This window comes from Plecotus auritus (genome assembly GCF_963455305.1).
Source record: "Plecotus auritus genome assembly, chromosome: 8".
Classification (NCBI taxonomy): domain Eukaryota; kingdom Metazoa; phylum Chordata; class Mammalia; order Chiroptera; family Vespertilionidae; genus Plecotus; species Plecotus auritus.
This window is the reverse complement of record NC_137782.1, coordinates 52,488,222-52,506,606: the sequence shown is the minus strand read 5'-3', so window position 1 is coordinate 52,506,606 and position 18,385 is coordinate 52,488,222. Positions and strand designations below refer to the sequence as shown.

The 18,385-nt window shown below is 43.3% G+C and overlaps 1 protein-coding gene across 1 annotated transcript in view; it reads left to right on the top strand.

Annotated features, from left to right (window-relative positions):
* The window catches only part of TNFRSF11A (TNF receptor superfamily member 11a), a gene marked incomplete at both ends in the record, with an annotated part of 51,204 nt that extends 45,361 nt beyond the window's left edge, over positions 1-5,843 (top strand). Inside the window, one exon of the mRNA XM_080683444.1 lies at positions 5,539-5,843. Coding sequence (XP_080539570.1) covers positions 5,539-5,843 — 305 coding nt within the window. The remainder of the gene's footprint in view (positions 1-5,538) is intronic.
* Positions 5,844-18,385: the final 12,542 nt, after the last annotated feature.

The window sequence follows — 18,385 nt, the reverse complement described above, 5'->3', positions numbered from 1 at the left end:
GCATTCATTCATTCATCCAGTCATGAATAACTGGAGAAACAGAAACCAGAGCTCCCTGTTTGTTCCCCAACTCACTCTCAGCTTTCCACTTCCTCATTCTGTTCTGGGGAGCAGGGGTGGGGATGGGGGGAGTAGGAAATGGAAGGACTGACTGCCCTGGGCAGATCTAGATGTCCTGGGTAGAGGACACACAGACACAAGTGGCAGAGATCGCCAAGGCTGATGTCTAGTAGCCAAGGGCACTGGAGGATGGGGCACATGCCTGGCCCCCTAGTTCCCCCGTCTGCAGACTCCCCTCCCAGGCCCCACCCTCTCTTGAAGTGACTATTCTTGACCATCCATTTCCATTATCAAAGGGCAGATAAAAGATTTTCCTACCCCAATTTTCTTCCCTTTTCTTTCCTTCCCCCCATGTGAAGGGCTGCCCAGGGCACAGAAGGGAACAGTAGCCACATAGCAGCATGCCTGCCATCCCTGGTTTAGGAAGCAGCGTTTGAGCTGGGACTGGAACTGTGTGCTCTGGAAAAGGACCATGTAGAGTCAGGGAGAGGTGTTCCTATAACAGTCCTCTATTTCTTTCTTCTCTCTCCTGCTGGAATGCCGCCCACTAACTTGTGTTTCACTTTTAGCTAAGGGCTCATTGATTCTATAAGTTCAAAATATAATTTTGTTATTTGGTAATAATAATGAGCATTTATTGATGCTAAAAGTCAATGCACTATTTTAACATATATGAAAAATTAATTCACTATATACGTTTGATTCAGTCCTATTTGCGTTCTCTCTGTTCTAATGTGGCTCATTTTGGAAGGGTTTCATTCATAAGCCATCGTAAGTAATTTTCAAGCATGATTCAGAATGGAACTATTAAATATTGCTTCCCTTCCCTTATCATCAGATACCAGTTTCTTCCAAATGCCTAAAACAGAGCTTGCATTTCCATCAAAAGGAGAAGCATATGGATTAAATATAAAACCAGTTTTTAAGAAATTCAGAAGGCACCCAGTGTAGCTGGATAGCTGGAGCATATTCGTGTATATTTTTAGTTCTCTTCCTCCGAAGAATATCTGACTGACAGTTGGATGGTCTTATTTGCTATATTCTTGTGATTTAATATTCATACATTATGCATTTTAAACGACATTAATAAGTTTTTGAGAAGAGAAGAAAGCATCCCTTTGCTTATAAATGTAAATTCTGTTAGGGATTCAGTTCTAAAAATGAAGCTGCTTCTCTCTGCTTGAGAAATAGAGAGTCCATCGAGCCCCTATAAAAGCAAGGACCCCACTTTCTGATCGTGAAGGGCCACTTTATTTGTTCATTATTTCTGTTGAACTAAATGCTATTTTTACCTTTCTCCAGTTACCTGAAAATTCTTCTGGTTAAGTCACATTAAATATTCATGTTAAGCCAAGTAACCCATTTTGAATGTTAGAAACCCTTCAACATGTCCAATTCACTCAATGCCCTCATGTCATCTGGCTCCCACATCATACTCTTCGGTAGCCTTCAGATACAATTTGGTCAGTTGATGTAAGACTGTTTTGGCATCCTGCTCATCTCCCTGCAGAGCCTGGACCTGAAGCCACGGCTCCTCTCCCCTTAAATCACTACCAGGGATATGACTTCATTTGTTTACTGTGTGTTGGAGAATCTTCAGTGTGCCCCAGAATAAGGGCAAACGCAGACCCGGGAGAGTTGGCTGCTCTGCTGAGTGAGGGGCAGTGCCCAGGCCAGGCCCAGAGATTGAATGGGAAGGACACCGGGTCTGTGCAGGAGGTGATGGCTACCATGACCTGGGAGTCCCCTCTCCTCTGCCAGTTGTCTCAGGAAGTTAGTCTTTGTTCTCACCCATTCTTTTGTGAGGAAAGCTCTTTGTTTCACATGCCTCCAACCCCATCTCTTTCTGCAAGTGAAAAAATTTAAAATAAATTCCTGGTAGGGGAAAGCTGCCAGAAAGCCAGCTGAGAAGAGCAAGGAAGAGGGACACGGGGCCCTTACTCTGCTTGGATTCCCAAAGGCTCTATGGGCTAAGTGCCTCAGGCCTCTTTAAGGCATCTTAATAAGCCTCATCCACACCATCCCCTTTTCATATACCCCCCTTATAGCTGTGTTAGAGGGAAGAGTCCCCTCTGTCAGCAGAACATCCTGGGCTTTCTTGGTGCTCAGTGGAAAGAGTTACCGCCTTTGGGGCCAGGTATCAATGGCAACCATGGCAGAAACCATGGCAACCATGCTGACCCAGAGGCTCTGCAGCACCCAGCTGGTCATGCAGCCTGCTGGCGTGGCGACCTACTAATTGACTATCCAAGGTCTTGCTCTCTCGGGTCAGTTTTCATAACCCTGCAAAACATTTCTGTTCTGAAAGATAAAGAGCACATTTTAAGAAATTACTACTTTTTAAAAGATATATATTTTATTGGTTTTTTAGAGAGGAAGGGAGAGGGATAGAAAGTTAGAAACATCGATGAGAGAGAAACATCAATCAGCTGCTTCCTTGCACACCCCCTACTGGGTATATGCCCGCAATCAAGGTACATGTCCTTGACTGAGACCTGGGACCCTTCCGTCCGCAGGCCAACGCTCTATCCACTGAGCCAAACGGGTTAGGGCAGGAATTACTACTTTTAAGCAAGGAAAATTCAAGACTGACGGATATTACAGGATTAAGATATTACCAACTCATTCTAAACTGTGATCTGTTGGAGTCCTACATTCATCTCACAGCTGACTTGCATGACAAGAAACGAGACTATGGGGTTTCGTGTAGAATTACATAGATGAGTGTTCAAACCAGAGGCAGTCAAAATGATGGATTATTCCCACAATGAAAACAAAATGTTGGTTAGATTTCTAGGAAAGTGCCCTTTCAACCTTCAAGATGGATTGAGATCCCCCAACAAGACGGAGATGGAAAGAACATTACTGCTCTATGCATTTCCCAAATCTATTTCCTTGAGAGTTAAAGAGCACTAATACTACCTTCTGAGACTAGTAATGCCATCTTTGCACCTGCGACCAATTCTTTGCTCTTTTCCAAGTATTATCAAATCCATTGTCTCATTTGACCCTCATGCTGTCCTGCTGGGTGTTCACACATTCATTTATTCATTCATTGAATAGTTATTGGATGCCTTCTCAGGTGGCTGCACCTGTCAGGCTAGCAGGGCTTGCAGACTGATGCTCATTTCCTAAATGAGCAGCTGAGGTCTGGACAGTTGTTAGGTGGTTGGTCCCACATTCCAAGGCTAGTGGGGGCAGAGTCAGGACAAGACCAGAGAGCTTTCAGATCCCTGCACTCTCTTCTGTCCCTTCCCCTTTTCTCCCCTCCTGTACTCAGCCAGCCACTGAAACAACCATCCTTTAATCACCAGTTATGCACCTTCTGCTGTGCAGAGACTGAGACGCCAGGATGACAATGATGTTATTAGATTATTTGCACATGAGTCTGCATTATGACAAGCCATGAAAAGAATGTCAAACACAAGAGGGAAAAAGACAGCAAACCTGAGTGCTCACAGGCAAAGTACAGAGCACATTTTAAGAAATTACTACTTTTTAAAAGATATATATTTTATTGGTCTGCAGTGCAGCCAGTCTGGCATGAAGGGAGCACTCAATGAGTCCTGGATGGGTGGTGGTTCTATCACTATTGTTACCATAATGGGTGCTCTCCATAGCTCCATTTATCCCATAGGTTGGCCCACACTTTCCTTTCCCTCTGGAAAGTAAGCTGACTGAAGCCCACAGCACACTGATTACTCACAAGTAAGGGGTCACTCTGGAAAGCCCAGGCCCTTCTGCTCCCGCCTGGTGAGAGGCATGCTTCCTGCACTTCAGTCCTGAGAGTGTGCGCTGATCCTGTTGTAATTAGAGAATTACCTGCTACATTAACTGGTCAAAAATGAGGTGGATAAGTATGAAAATTATTTCTGTGAAAACTGTTAAATGCTTCAGGACAATTAAAAAAAAGACATACTGGAGAACTAACTTGGTAACTGGTGGGAGCAGAAAGACAAAGGCATGCTAGAAAGCAAGCCCCCAGCTTAGAGTTCACTGTATGTTAGGAGCACCTGTCAGTATGTTTCAGAGGGAACGGAGAATGTGGGTCAATCTAGCTAGTTGGCGAATGGAAATACTAACTGACCTCCCCCATGTTGCCTGGGGGGTTATTAAGCAAGTACCACCCCACCCCCACTACCCATCTTGGAATATACCCCATACGACTAAGGGAGAAATAGCATGAGTCACAAATCTTCCCATGTGACTTTCGGTTTGCTGCTCATCCCTGCATTTTCATGGGCCACTGTGCCTCAGTCCTGGCTTCTCTGCAGGTACCCTGTGGGTGAAGGGAAGGCTCCCCACAGGAATAGCCTGTGTGCCGTTGGTATTCATTAGACCATCCAAAACATGCCTTCCCCATTTGGAGAGGATCTCTTCACATGGAGTGGTGACAGAACCAATTTTATTTCTGTGAATTATTATTAGGCTTTGTCCCAGTAGAGAAGAAAGAAGATGAGGCAGCTCCCCTCCCCTGGGCAGACATAGGTCCTGCTTGTGATGCTGAGTGTTGGGGGCAGTTCTGTGTCTGCTTGGTTTGTGGCATTTACTTTCAGTTCAGAGTATCATTCTTTAAAATAGAAGATGAAGAAGAGGCAGCAGGTTTCCTAGCATTTGTAGAACCTATTTGTTTTCCAAAAGGCCCATTAATTAAAAACTGGCTAAATCTGCTCACCCACGAAGAAGTGATAACAGAAACCCCTAGGGACAGAACACTCCTCAACATTCAGAAGAAAAGAGTGATTTATAGGATTCATTTTCCCCCCATTTCAGTCTTCTGAATCACCCCCCTCCCCCCAGAGGGGGGATTTAAAAAAAGTCAAGGAAATTGATTAACCTCTGCTAAATATGAACCCGAGGGGCCCCATGGCCCTCTAGGGCTGAGCCGTTAGGGACCTCCAGGGAAGGTGGGAGGTGTAAAGGCATCCAGGGTGACAGGCCTCAGAGTGAGCATAGTCAGAGAGCAGGCTGGGCTGAGGTGGGCTGCCGGAGCCTCACAGGTGACAACCTTCCCTCCAGCCTTCACTGCCCTTCCTGACACACAGGACCACAGCTGGGCCGTGGGCTGTTTGCTGCACAGGGATCACAAATGGGCACAGGAACCATTTTGTGGCATCTGAATCTTGTCTATGATTCTACAGTCCTGGTGTACTCCTGCTAGTACTCCCAGAGTTCCATGTGGCAAATGATAAAATTTGAGTGGGGCCCACTGCCCAGCTTATCTCCCCTTGTCTTCACCCGTCTCTTCTCTCTTGTTCCCTTGTCTTCTGCCTCTCTCCCTTCTTCCTGGGCCTGTCAGGCCTGGTGAGAGGACGGATGAAGGCACTCCTGGGTGTGCCCGATGCATGTAGACCTATTGGTGAGGAGAGGCCACCCTCGCCCCTCCATTCATTGGGAAACTTCCCTCTCACAAGATCCAGTTCTCACCGCGAACGGATGACTCACCCTCTGCGTGTTCTCTCTTCCTCTCCCCTGTAGGAAATGTGACTGGAAACAGTAACTCCACGTTTATTTCCAGCGGGCAGGTGATGAATTTCAAGGGCGACATCATCGTAGTCTACGTCAGTCAGAATTCCCAGGAGGGCCCGGCGGGGCCAGGCGGTGGCGCTGGGGAGCCGGTGGGTCACCCGGTGCAGGAGGAGAGCCCGCCGTGCTGCGACTCGTTCGCGGGCCTGGGGCCGCGCTTCCCGGACACGTGCAGCGACCCCGAGCCGGACAAGGCTTCGCGGCCGGTGCAGGAGCAGGGACAGGCCGAGGCCCGCGCGCCCGGGACGCAGCGCTGAGCGCCGGGTACCCGCTGTAGCTCTCGGCGCTCCTCGGATCCGGGATGCGGCGATCAGCCGCGACTTCCCGGCCGTCAGCCCACCTCCGCAGCCCACCCTCTGGCCATCAGCACCACAGGGACCTCGTACCTACCTGGAGGTGCGGGCCGCGTGGGCCACGAGCACCTGCCCCTCACCTGGGCGGGGCGGGGCGGGGGCGAAGGGCGGGGCCCGGCCCGGGATCTGCCTGCACGTGGCTCCACGCGGTACATCTGCTTCCAGTTACCTGACATTCTCCACCCACCGTGCTATTCGTTGAATCGGGGCTTTAAAAAAAACGCAAATGTGTTTTCACCACTCACTGGCGTGCAATCACATACCAGCTGATGACTCAGGTACACGTTGCTCTAATTCAGTTGCTCCACTTTTTACTTCCTTTTATGGTTTTCCTCCCTCCCCATACCCGTTATTTCGTCAGTAGTCCGTCTCTTGATGACATGATTTTATGGCGGTCCTGTTGTATTTGGGTCTGTGATTTTCCTCTCCTGTATTTGCATTTCACTTAATCTCATAACATTTTTCTTGATAGTCCCCACCTCCACCCCCACTTTTTTACTATTTAAGGATGTTTTCTTGAATTCTTCCAAGGGTGATGGTCTTTATGTATTCTCTGTTGTGCCCCTTCTCACAAGTAGGTACCTGTGTTTCGGTAATGCCTGGTGCGAGGGGTGGGGGTGGAGGTGGGGGGAGTGTTGGGGTCTGTACTAAGCACTTTTGGGAAAAGGTTAGAAATGTGAAGCCTGGAGGGAGGCTCAGGGAACAAGTGGAGGGACTTTTCGTTTTTGAAAACATTTCTGAATTCCCATTTTCCTAAAAGAGGGCAAAGGGGAAACCCCTTTTCTCCCTCTGAATGTTTTTATGTTTTGCCCATGGTTAGGCAGAACTGAGTTGTAGTGTGCATCCTCGTCCCCTGCACCCTCCCCACATGATCATCCCTGGGGGGAATTTATTTACCCCTTCCAACAGAGGCAGCCAGGTACTGCTGTAAGTAAACCCCTAAAAATGCCAGCTGCTGCAGCTTTACATTCTTATTCTTGATGTCTCTCGGGGAAACGATGTGGAAGTGAATGGGGCTCGGGGATAGCCTGCACAGAGTGAAAAGAAGGTGCTAGGGAAGTTCAAGAAAGAAAGCATAAAGCTGAAAAGTTAATATGCATTTTCTTTCTCTAGACCGGAGTGGCATAAATGCGTTTAGGCAACAGGCCTTATTTTCTTCCTAAGTAGAATTTAGCCTCGCAGAAGTGGAAAACACTCCTGCTATTTTCCAGTGCATTTGAATTAAAAGCCAAATCCTCCTATGGTGGACTGAAGAAGCTGTATCATACAGGTAGTATTCTCTTAGCATCAGTCCTCTTGTTAGGAAATATACAGTGTGAGTCAGCCTGAAGGGAATTACCTGGGTTGTTCCATCTGCTGTGGTCGATGAGTATTTGTTCTCCTCAAATACTAGAGAAAAGTTAAAATACCTAAAATTAATTTTGCAGGTCTGGTAGGTTTTCAGAGTGCTAACCATGGTCACTGTCCACACTCTAATGGCCTAGCTCAGTGGTTGGCAAACTCATTAGTCAACAGAGCCGCAAACTGCGGCTCGCGAGCCACAGTTTGCCGACCACGGGCCTAGCTAAAGGGAATGGCCACTGGTCACGGGTTTCTCCCTACTGATTGTAGTTCTCTTAGAAATGCCACAATGGTAGCAATTAATTATGATTTTTAATGGAGAAGCAGAGGGGGGCTGTATAATTTATGGGATTCCTTAGGGGATGGAAAAAATTGCAAGAAGAAACTGCCAGGATGATCAGTTGGTGGGAATTTACTGTCTGTTCTGCCCTTTTAGTTCACATTCATCCAAAGAGATGTTATAAAAATGGGAGAAACCATTATACCTTTTGAGATGGAATATATTAAACAAAGTATAGTTCACAAAGTAGAATGCTGAGCTAAAAACCCAAGTTTCCGCTGTGACTATCATTGTCCCACTAATATTACTTTACTTTTCTGTGCTTTCATTTTTCATCCTAGGAAAAGGCACTAATGATAATTTTTGACACTCTCCCTACCCAGAGACAACAAAAGGATGAGCTCCTTACAAAAAACAAAAACAAAAAACAAACAAAAAAACGGTGCTAAACAATTAAGAATCTACTTTCAGAGAAAGGTAGTATTCGCATTCTTTCCCACAATGACCCCTACTAATTCTGTATTGACCCAAAGACAATTCATGATAGGAAATGTATAGCATTTGTAAGTCTGCATCTGTGTATTATAGAGATGTATGTGACAAATGTAAAAAGAATGAAATGAAGACAATAATGAAAACTTGTTTGGGGGAATGTGATAAAGAGATTATTAAATGTAATATTTGACCATAGGAGAGTTCTTTCGTGGTATGCTTAAACAGGGCTCTTTGTTAAACAACGATCTGTCTTATTCCTGACCTCTGTGGTATGTTCTGGTGTTCAATGTTGGTTATGTTGTGTCTTATTGGTGGGACCTGTGACAGCTGAGTTGGGACAGAACATGACTTGCTTGCTTTGATGACCTATCTGCTGTTGATCTCATAAGAAATGTTTGTAAAACATGGAGTTGAAAGAGAAATGGAGTCTAATAGTTCCTACCCATATTTAACACAAATACCAGAAAAAGGAAAAAAAATCAAATTTTCTCTCTACCTATACGCACAAAGAGCAATTTGAATGTGCTGTACTGGAACCTTCCTATGGTGGGGCTCTTGCTATGAAACAAACCACCCAAAACTTAGTGGCTTAAAACACTACCGTTTATTTGGTTCACAAGTCTGCATTGGCTCAGCATGGTTGGTTCTTCTGGCCTAGGTCAGCCCAGGGCTTGCTCCCATGTGCAGTCTGCAGGCTGCCTGGGTGTTGGCTGGGCCAGGCTGAGCCCTCTCCACATGGCTAGCCTGGCTAGCCTGGCCTTGTGCTGATGGTGGTGGCAGGGTTCCAAGAGAGCAAGCAAAAGCATGTCAGGGCTTTTGAGGCCTAGGCCTCACTCTGCCACATTCTGTTGACCAAAGTAAGACACAAGGGCAGCCCAGATTCAAGGGGTGGGAAACAGCCCCACCTCTTGATGGGAAGATTTGCACAGTGACATTGTGAGAGGGATGCATACAGGAGGGGAAGAATGGGTCCCTTTTTGCCATCTGTCTACCACAGGTGCATTGCTCAGAATAAACTGGTGCAGGGAAGAGGGTGCACCTGGGAGCAGGAGAGGAACCTTAGTAAGTGGCTCCTTCCTTGGTGCAGAGTACGGTAGATTCCTACAACCGAGAGACACCACATTAATGTTAAGTATTGAAATTCCTTCCAAAGCAAGTACATGGTTGGGGAACTGGGTCTACAGTACTGCTGCATAAAAGCAACTGTATTTGCAAAATTGAGGAAATCAATGAGATATTTTGGGTGGAGGAACCTGTTACATAAATAAAGGATGTCTTTTTACCCTTTATGCTGATTCAACAGACAAACCATGTTGTTAGGTGCTGAGCAAAAGGGTGGGCTTCAGCAAAAGTTCTGTCTTTGGTGGGAGAGGCAAAATTTTGGAATATTTGCTCCTTGACACTCTCTGAGGGCACATGACTACCCTTGGCCATCTTCTTTGGGGAGCTGTGGAGAGGACATAAAGCATTTAAAGCCCTAACATTTGATTGGTGAGTCATTATTTTTATTGAGAGTGCTTTTGATACTGGGGCCCTGGGCATCCCTGAGAAAGAAGACCAGATAGCTAGAGAGGCCTTGGGAGTCTAGGGACGTCCCAGAGAACTAGGGAAGACCGTGGATGTTGCTCTGCTCTAGGGCACCAAACAAGGCCGCTTGAAAAGGATTGTCTGTGGAATTCCTGACAACTCCCTCCCCTCCCAAGGCTGTGTTTGAACAGACTACCTTGCAACTACTAAAGCGGGGGGGGGGGGGGGGGGGGGGAGGAGGGAGGTGCGGGGGGGTGTGGTGCTGAAATTGGGCTGTGGTGGAACAAGCAGCAGGCACAAGCATGTCAGGTGATATCACTAAAGCCAAGTCCACGGGTGTAGGGGAGCACAGAAGCACAAAATCCTGGACCGACTTTTCCACATCAGTATCCTTGATGTCTCTCTCTGTCTCTCTCTCTCACTCTCTCCTCTCTCCTCTCTCCTCTCCTCTCTTCTCTTCTCTCTCTCTGTTCGGGAAGGATAATATATATTGGCCACCAACTTAGAAAAAGTGGCATTGTAGGCCCAGGCCCTTTCGGGAGGGGATTAGAGCCAGTAAAAGCCCTGTGACCCAGGCTCTTGATTTCTCATGGGCAGGTGTAGCCCAGGAAACAAGCTCTTATGAGTTGCCTTAATTTAGACAGAGGCAGTCTGACCCTAAAATGGAAAAGCAAATTCATACTTATTGGCTTTTATGGCCCTTTTATTTCAATGACAAAGAAACCATGAATAGAAAATACATATTTGACACTCTTAAAAGTTTTTCTAAATACTATATCAGTGGAAAAATAAACATAATTTCTTTCATCAGGTTTATTAAGTTTATGATTTATATCCAGTAAGATTCACCCTTGTTAGATGTATAGTTTTATTATAAGTTTTAATAAAAATAAGTTGCTGTGTAACCACCATCACCACAAAAGTTCCCCTGTTTTCTTTTGTAGTCAATCCCTTCCCTACTATCCCCAACCCCTGGCAACAACTACTTACTCTCTGCCCCTATAGTTGTGGCTTTTCCAGAATGTCATGTGAATGGAATCATTCAGTTGGTAGCCATTTGAGTTTGGCTTATTCCAGCATAATACCCTTGAGATCCATCCAAGTTGTTGGGTACATCAATGGTTAGTTCCTTTTTAGTGCTGCATAGTATTCCATTGTAAGGATGTACCACAGTTTATATGTTCACCAACATTTGAATTCTTTCCAGTTTGGGTAATTACAAATAAAGCTGCTATAAAAACTGGTGTGGCATGTGTTTTCATTTCTCTAAAGAGTGAGGTTGTGGGGTCATATGGTATATATTTAATTCTAAAAGAAACTTCAAAATTGCTTTCCAAAGTGACTGTATCATTTTGCATTCCCATCAGCAGTGAATAAAAATTCCAGTCATTCCACTTCCTTGTCAGCACTTGGTATTGTGAATTGCTTAATTTTAGCCATTCTAACAGATGTATAGTATCTCACTTTAGTTTCAGTGCATGACTGAGCATCCTTTTTTGTTGTTTAGTTTTTATTTCATAATCATAAATTTAACTCTTCAATCCAGCTAGACTTGGAGTCGGGGTGAGGAAAATATGGAACTCAATGAACTGAGGCAAGAACACAGGAAGATTATAGAACATTCCAACAGTTGGAGTGCTCTCCTGAGCTACAGAGAAATGGTCTGGTGGTTAAGATAAAACACAAGTCAAATTTATTAGAGTTGTCCACAGTCAGCAAAGGTGATCTTGCTGGTCTTGCCATTCCAGTGCTCTATGGCTGTCACAATATCCATGCCTTCGTTCACCTGCCCGAAGACCACATGCTTGCCAGCCAGCCAGCCACTCAGTCTTAGCAGTGCAGATGAAAAACCGGGAACTGTTTGTGTTAGGTCCTGCATTGGCCATGGAGAAGATGCCAGGACCTATATGCTTCAGGATGAAATTCTCAGCAAATTTCTCCCCATAGATGGCCTTGCTGAAGTCACCACCCTGGCACATAAATTGCACAATAATTTTGTGAAAGCAGGAAACTTTATAATCAAATCCTTTTTCCCCAGTGCTCAGACATGAAAGTTTTCTGCTGTGTTTCGAACTTTGTCTGCAAAGAGCTAGAAGGAGACACGGCCCAAGGGCTCATGTTGAAGAACACGGTGGGGTTCACCATGGGTGGCTCATGGGTGGTTCTGGGGCAGCAGCATCTGAAAAGCCCTGGGAATCTTTTAAAATGTTTACTAGAGGCCCAGTGCACGAAATTCATGCACTGGGGGGCAAGGGGTCCCTCAGCCAGGCCTGCACCCTCTCGTAATCCAGGACCCCTCAGGGGATATCCGACTGCCAGTTCGGGCCTGTGGGATCGGGCCTAAACCGGCAGTCAGACATCCCTCTTGCAATCTGGGACTGCTGGTTCCTAACCAGTCTGCCTTCCTGCCTCATCACCCCTTAACTGCCTGCCTGATTGCCCCTAACTGCCTCTGCCTGCCTGCCTGCCTGATTGCCCCTAACCACTCACTGCTTGCCTGATGCCCCTAACTACTCGCCTGCCTGCCTGATCGCCCCTAACTGCTCGCCTGTCTGCCTGATTGCCCCTAACCATTTGCCTAACTGCCCCTAACCCCTAACTGCCTGCCTGATTGCCCCAATCGCCTCTGCCTGTCTGTCTGATCACCCCTAACCACTCTGCATGCCTGATCTCCGCTAATCACTCTGCCTGCCTGCCTGATTACCCCTAACTTCCGCTGCCTCAGCCCCCACCACTGCCGTTTTGTCCGGAATGACATCAGGAAGGTCGTTCGGCTATCAGGTCCAATTAGCATATTATGCTTTTATTATTATAGATTTGGCCATCTTTAGCTCATATTTGGTGAAGTGTGTGTTCAAATATTTTGCTCTTTTTTTAATTGGTTTATTTTCTTTTTTTTTTTTAGGTGTCATAATACTTTTTTTTATTGTTTAAAATATTACATATATTAGTACATATATCTCCTTTTTCCCCCCCATTGACCTTCCCCCAGCCTCCCCTGCCCCCTGTCACATGCCCTCATCCCACCCACCGAGTGTCTTGTGTCCATTGGTGTGCTTATATGCATGCATACAAGTCCTTCGGTTGATCTATTTCCCTCCCTCCCCAACACTCCCCAGCCTTCCTGCTATAATTTGATAGTCTGTTCGGTGCTTTACTGCCTCTCTATCTTTTTATTCATCAGGTTATAATGTTCTTTATTTTCCATAAATGAGTGAGATCATGTGGTATTTTTCTTTCATTGCCTGGCTTATTTCACTTAACATAATGCTCTCCAGGTCCATCCATGCTGCTGCAAATGGTAAGAATTCCTTCTTTTTTATAGCAGCGTAGTATTCCATTGTGTAGATGTACCATAGTTTTCTAATCCACTCATCTGCTGATAGGCATTTAGGCTGTTTCCAAATCTTAGCTATGGTGAATTGCGCTGCTATGAACATAGGGGTGCATATATCCTTTCTGAATGGTGTTTCTAGTTTCTTGGGATATATTCCTAGAAGTGGAAGTACTGGGTCAAATGGGAGCTCCATTTTTAGTTTTTTGAGGAAACTCCACACTGTTCTCCACAGTGGCTGCACCAGTCTGCATTCCCACCAGCAGTGCATGAGGGTTCCTTTTTCTCCGCATCCTCGCCAGCTCTTGTCATTTGTTGATTTGTTGATGGTTGCCATTCTGACAGGTGTGAGATGGTACTGCATTGTCGTTTTGATTTGCATCTCTCGGATAATTAGTGACTTTGAGCATGTTTTCATATGTCTCTTGGCCTTCCTTCTGTCTTCTTTCGAAAAGATTCTATTTAGGTCTGTTGCCCATTTTTTTATTGGATCATTTATCTTCCTTTTATTAAGTTGCATAAGTTCCCTGTAGATGTTGGAGATTAAACCTTTATCAGTGATAACATTTGCAAATATGTTCTCCCATACAGTGGGGTTTCTTGTTGTTTTGTTGATGGTTTCTTTTGCTGTGCAAAAGCTTTTTATTTTGATGTAGTCCCATTTGTTGTCTCTTTAGCTTCCATTGCCCTAGGAGCAGTATGGGTGAAGAAATTGCTTCGGCATATGTCTGAGATTTCTCTGCCTGTGGATTCCTCTAGTGTTTTTATCGTTTCCCTTCTTATGTTTAAGTCCTGTGTCCATTTTGAGTTAATTTTTGTGTATGGTGTAACTTGGTGATCTAGTTTCATTTTTTTGCATGTATCTGTCCAATTTTCCCAATGCCATTTATTGAAGAGACTGTCTTGACTCCATTGTATGTTCATGCCTCCTTTGTCAATTATTAATTGAGCATAGTGGTTTGGGTCAATATCTGGATTCTCTATTCTATCCCATTGGTCTATATGTCTGTTCTTGTGCCAGTACCAGGCTGTTTTGAGAACAGTGGCTTTTTAGTACAGCTTAAAATCTGGTAGTGAGATCCCACCTACTTTGTTCTTCTTTCTCAGGATTGCTGTGGCTATTTGGGGTCTTTTTTATTCCAGATGAATTTTTGGAGAGTTCTTTCTAGGTCTGTGAAATATGCCATTGGTATTTTAATGGGGAGTGCATTGAATCTATAGATTGCTTTGGGTAGTATGGACATTTTAATGATGTTGATTCTACCAATCCATGAACATGGTATGTTCTTCCATCTGTTTACGTCCTCCTCTATCTCTTTTCAGTGTCCTGTAGTTTTCCACATATAGGTCTTTTACCTCCTTAGTTAAGTTTATTCCTAGGTATCTTAATGTTTTTGGTGTGATGGTAAATGGGATTGCTTTTTTAGTCTCTCTTCCTGTAAGTTCACTATTGGTGTATAGAAATGCCATAGATTTCTTGGCATTAATTTTGTATCCTGCTACATTGCCGAATTCATTTATTAAGTCTGTTAGGTTTTTGATGGAGTCTTTCAGGTTTTTTATGTACAATATCATGTCATCTGCAAATAAGGACAGCTTTACTTCTTCTTTTCCAATTTGGATGCCTTTATTTCTTCTTGTTGTCTAATTGCAGTGGCTAATACTTCCAGTACTATGTTGAACAGGAGTGGTGAGAGTGGGCATCCCTGTCTTGTTCCTGTTCTTAGGGGAAATGGTTTTAGTTTTTGCCCATTGAGTATGATGTTAGCTGTGGGTTTATCATATATGGCTTTTATTATGTTGAGGTATGATCCTTCTATTCCCACCTTGCTGAGTTTTTATCAAGAAAGGGTGTTGGATTTTGTCAAATGCTTTTTCTGCATCAATTAATATGACTGTGATTTTTATCTCTCAATTTGTTTATGTGATGTATCACGTTTATTGATTTGCGGATATTGTACCATCCTTGCATTCCTGGGATAAATCCTACTTGGTCATGGTGTATGATATTTCTGATATACTGCTTGATCTGCTTTGCTAGAATTTTGTTGAGGATTTTGGCATCTATGTTCATGAGGGATATTGGCCCGTAATTCTCTTTCATTGTGTTGTCTTTATCTGGTTTTGGTATTAGGGTGATGCTGGCTTCATAGAAGGAGCTTGGAAGTGTTTCTTCCTCTTGAATTTTTTGGAATAGTCTGAAGAGGATAGGTTTTAATTCTTCCTTGAATGTTTGGTAAAACTCCCCTGTGAAGCCGTCTGGCCTTGGGCTTTTGTTTGCTGGAAGCTTTTTGATGACTGCTTCAATTTCTTTCATAGTTATTGGCCTATTGAGATGTTTAGATTCTTCCTGATTGAGTTTTGGAAGGTTATATTTTTCTAGGAATATGTCATTTCCTACAGGTTGTCCAGTTTGTTGGAATAGAGTTGTTTATAGTATTTTTTAACAATCCTTTGTATTTCGGTGTGGTCTGTTGTTATTTCTCCTCTTTCATTTCTGGTTTTGTTTATTTGGGTCCTCTCCCTTTGCTTCTTCGGGAGCCTGGCTAGGGGTTCATCAATCTTGTTTATCCTTTCAAAGAACCAGCTCTTGGTTTTGTTGATCTTTTGTATTTTTTTTTTTTTTTTTGGTCTCAATGTCGTTTATCTCCACTCTGATCTTTATTATTTCCTTCCTTCTGCTTACACTGGGCTTTTCTTGTTGCTCTCTTTCTAACTCTTTGAGTTGTAGGGTTAGGTAATTTATTACCATTGTTTCTTGTTTTTTGCAGTAGGCTTGTAGAACTATGAACTTCCTTCTGAAGACTGCTTTTGCTGTGTCCCATAGATTTTGGATTGCTGTGTTTTCATTGTCATTTGTTGCCATGATATTTTTATTTCTTCCTTGATCTCTCTGGTAACCCAGTCATTGTTTAATAGCATGCTGTTTAGTCTCCATGTGTTTGATTTTTTTGGATTGTTTTTATTGTAGTTGATTTCCAGTTTTATGCCACTGTGATCTGAGAAGATGCTTGATATGATTTCTATCTTCTTGAATTTGAAGAGACTTTGCCTATGACCCAACATATGGTCTATCTTTGAAAATGACCCATGTGCACTTGAGAAAAATGTATATTCTGTGGCTTTGGGGTGAAATGTTCTGAAGATGTCAATTAATTCCATCTGGTCTAGTGAGTCATTTAGGATTGATGTTTCTTTGCTGATTTTTTTTTTAGAGGATTTGTCCAATGGTGATAGTGGGGTATTAAAGTCTCCTACTATGATTGTATTGCTGTCAATCTCTCCCTTGACTTCCTCCAGGAGTTTTTTTTTATGTATTTGGGTGCTCCTGTATTGGGTGCATATATGTTTACCAGAGTTATTTCTTCTTGTTGGATTGCTCCCTTTAGTATTATGAAGTGGCCTTCCTCATCTCTTGTTATGTCCTTCACTTTGAGATCTAATTTGTCAGATATAAGTATTGCTACCCCAGCTTTTTTTTCATTTCCATTCGCCTGAAAAACCTTTTTCCATCCCTTCACCTTCAGTCTGTGTGCGTCTTTTTTTCTGAGGTGGGTTTCTTGTAGACAGCAGATATATGGGTCATGTTTTCTTATCGAATCTGTTACCCTATGTTTTTTGATTGGGGCATTTAATCCATTTACATTTAAAGTTATTATTGATAGGTGCTTATTTGTCACCATTTTTATTCTTTACCCCTGTGTTCCTTCTTCACTTCCTATTTCTTTTTTTTACAGCAGACCCTTTAGCATTTCTTACATTGCTGGTTTGGTGGTAATAAATTCCCTTAGTCCTTTTTTGTCTGTGAAGCTCCTGATTTCCCCTTCAATTTTGATTGATAGCCTTGCTGGGTACAGTATTCTTGGATTCAGACCCTACCTTTGCATGACTTTGTATATTTCATTCCATTCCCTTCTGGCCCAATGAGTTTCTGTTGAGAAATCAGTCACTAGTCTGATGGGGCTTCCTTTGTAGGTAACGTTCTGTCTCTCTCTGGCCGCTTTTAAGATTCTTACTTTGTCCTTGGTGTTTGCCAATTTAATTATAATGTGCCTTGGCCTTGGTCTTTTGGGGTTCATTTTGGTGGGGACTCTGTGAGCTTCTTGGATTTGTGTGGGTTTTTTCTTCCCTATATCAGGGAAGTTTTCTGTCATATTTCTTTAAACAGGTTTTCTATTCCTTGCTCCGTTTCCTCTCCTTCTAGTACCCCTATTATGTGGATGTTGTTTTGTTTCGTGTTGTCCCAAAGTTCCCTTAGGCTCTCCTCCTGCTTTTTAATTTTTTTTCCTAGAAGCTGCTCTACTTGGGTATTTTTTTCTACCTTCTTTTCTAGCTCACTGATGCAGTCCTCTGCTTCTTCTAGTCTACTCTTGATGCTTTCTATTGAGTTCTTTACAGTAGCGATGTAATTTTTCATTTCTTCTTGGTTCTTCTTCATTTCCTCTTGGTTCTTACACATATTGTTGAATTTGTCTGCCATTCTTTTCAGCCACCTTATGACCATTTCTCTGAATTCTTTCTCTGGAAGGTTGCTTGCCTCCATTTCATTTACTTCCTTTTCTGGTGATGCCTGCTTTTCTTTCATATGTGGGCTGTTTCTTTGTCTCCCCATTGTCTCTCTTCTCTGGGTGTCTGGTTATGTAGTTCTCTCTCTCCTGCATTGATTTAAAGGCACAGAATACAATACAACCAGGTACAACACACAAGGCACTGAACAGAAATGTATTCATGATATTAATAACCCCAAATAAAGGTGACCACCAGAGAAAGGCAAATTAGGGGATAGGAGAGTAAGAAGAAGAGAATAAAAAGAAAGAAAGAAACGAGTGCCAAAATGAAATTTGGAAAAGGAAAAAAAAAGAGAAAAAAGAAAGAGAATAAGAAAGAAAAGGGAAACAAACTATATATAGGAAGAAAACTCCAATAGAACAGCCACTAATCCCAACAAATGTCTGCAGCAAGTACCTGGAGATGAATAAAAAGTACAAACAACAACTAATATCAAGCGAGGCGAGGGAAAACAAAAACAAAACAAAAAAAAGAAAAGCAAAGCAATCTCACAAACAAGCATAAACAATCAATATAATCAACAATCAAGCAAACAACAATAAAAGCACAGAGAGAAAAACAATTTTTTTGATATTGAAGACAGAGAAGAGAGAGGTGTGTATGGACTTGGAGCAGGGGATTGGAAATTAGATATATAAGTAGGGTGAAATTTTAACGGGGTAAAAAGAAAGAATAGGAAAAATCTAAAGCAGGAAAAGGGTAAGAGAAACAGGACAACAAAAGGGGAAAAGTTAGGAAGAGAGTGATGGCATAAAGTTAAAGTTGAAATAGAGTAAAATGATGATAAAGAGAAGATGAAAATAGAATGTAGAACACTAATCCCAAAGTAAAATAAAGAGAAAATAAAAGGATACTTTTTTTTTAAAAAAAAAGGTAAAATAGTAGTAGTAATAATACTGA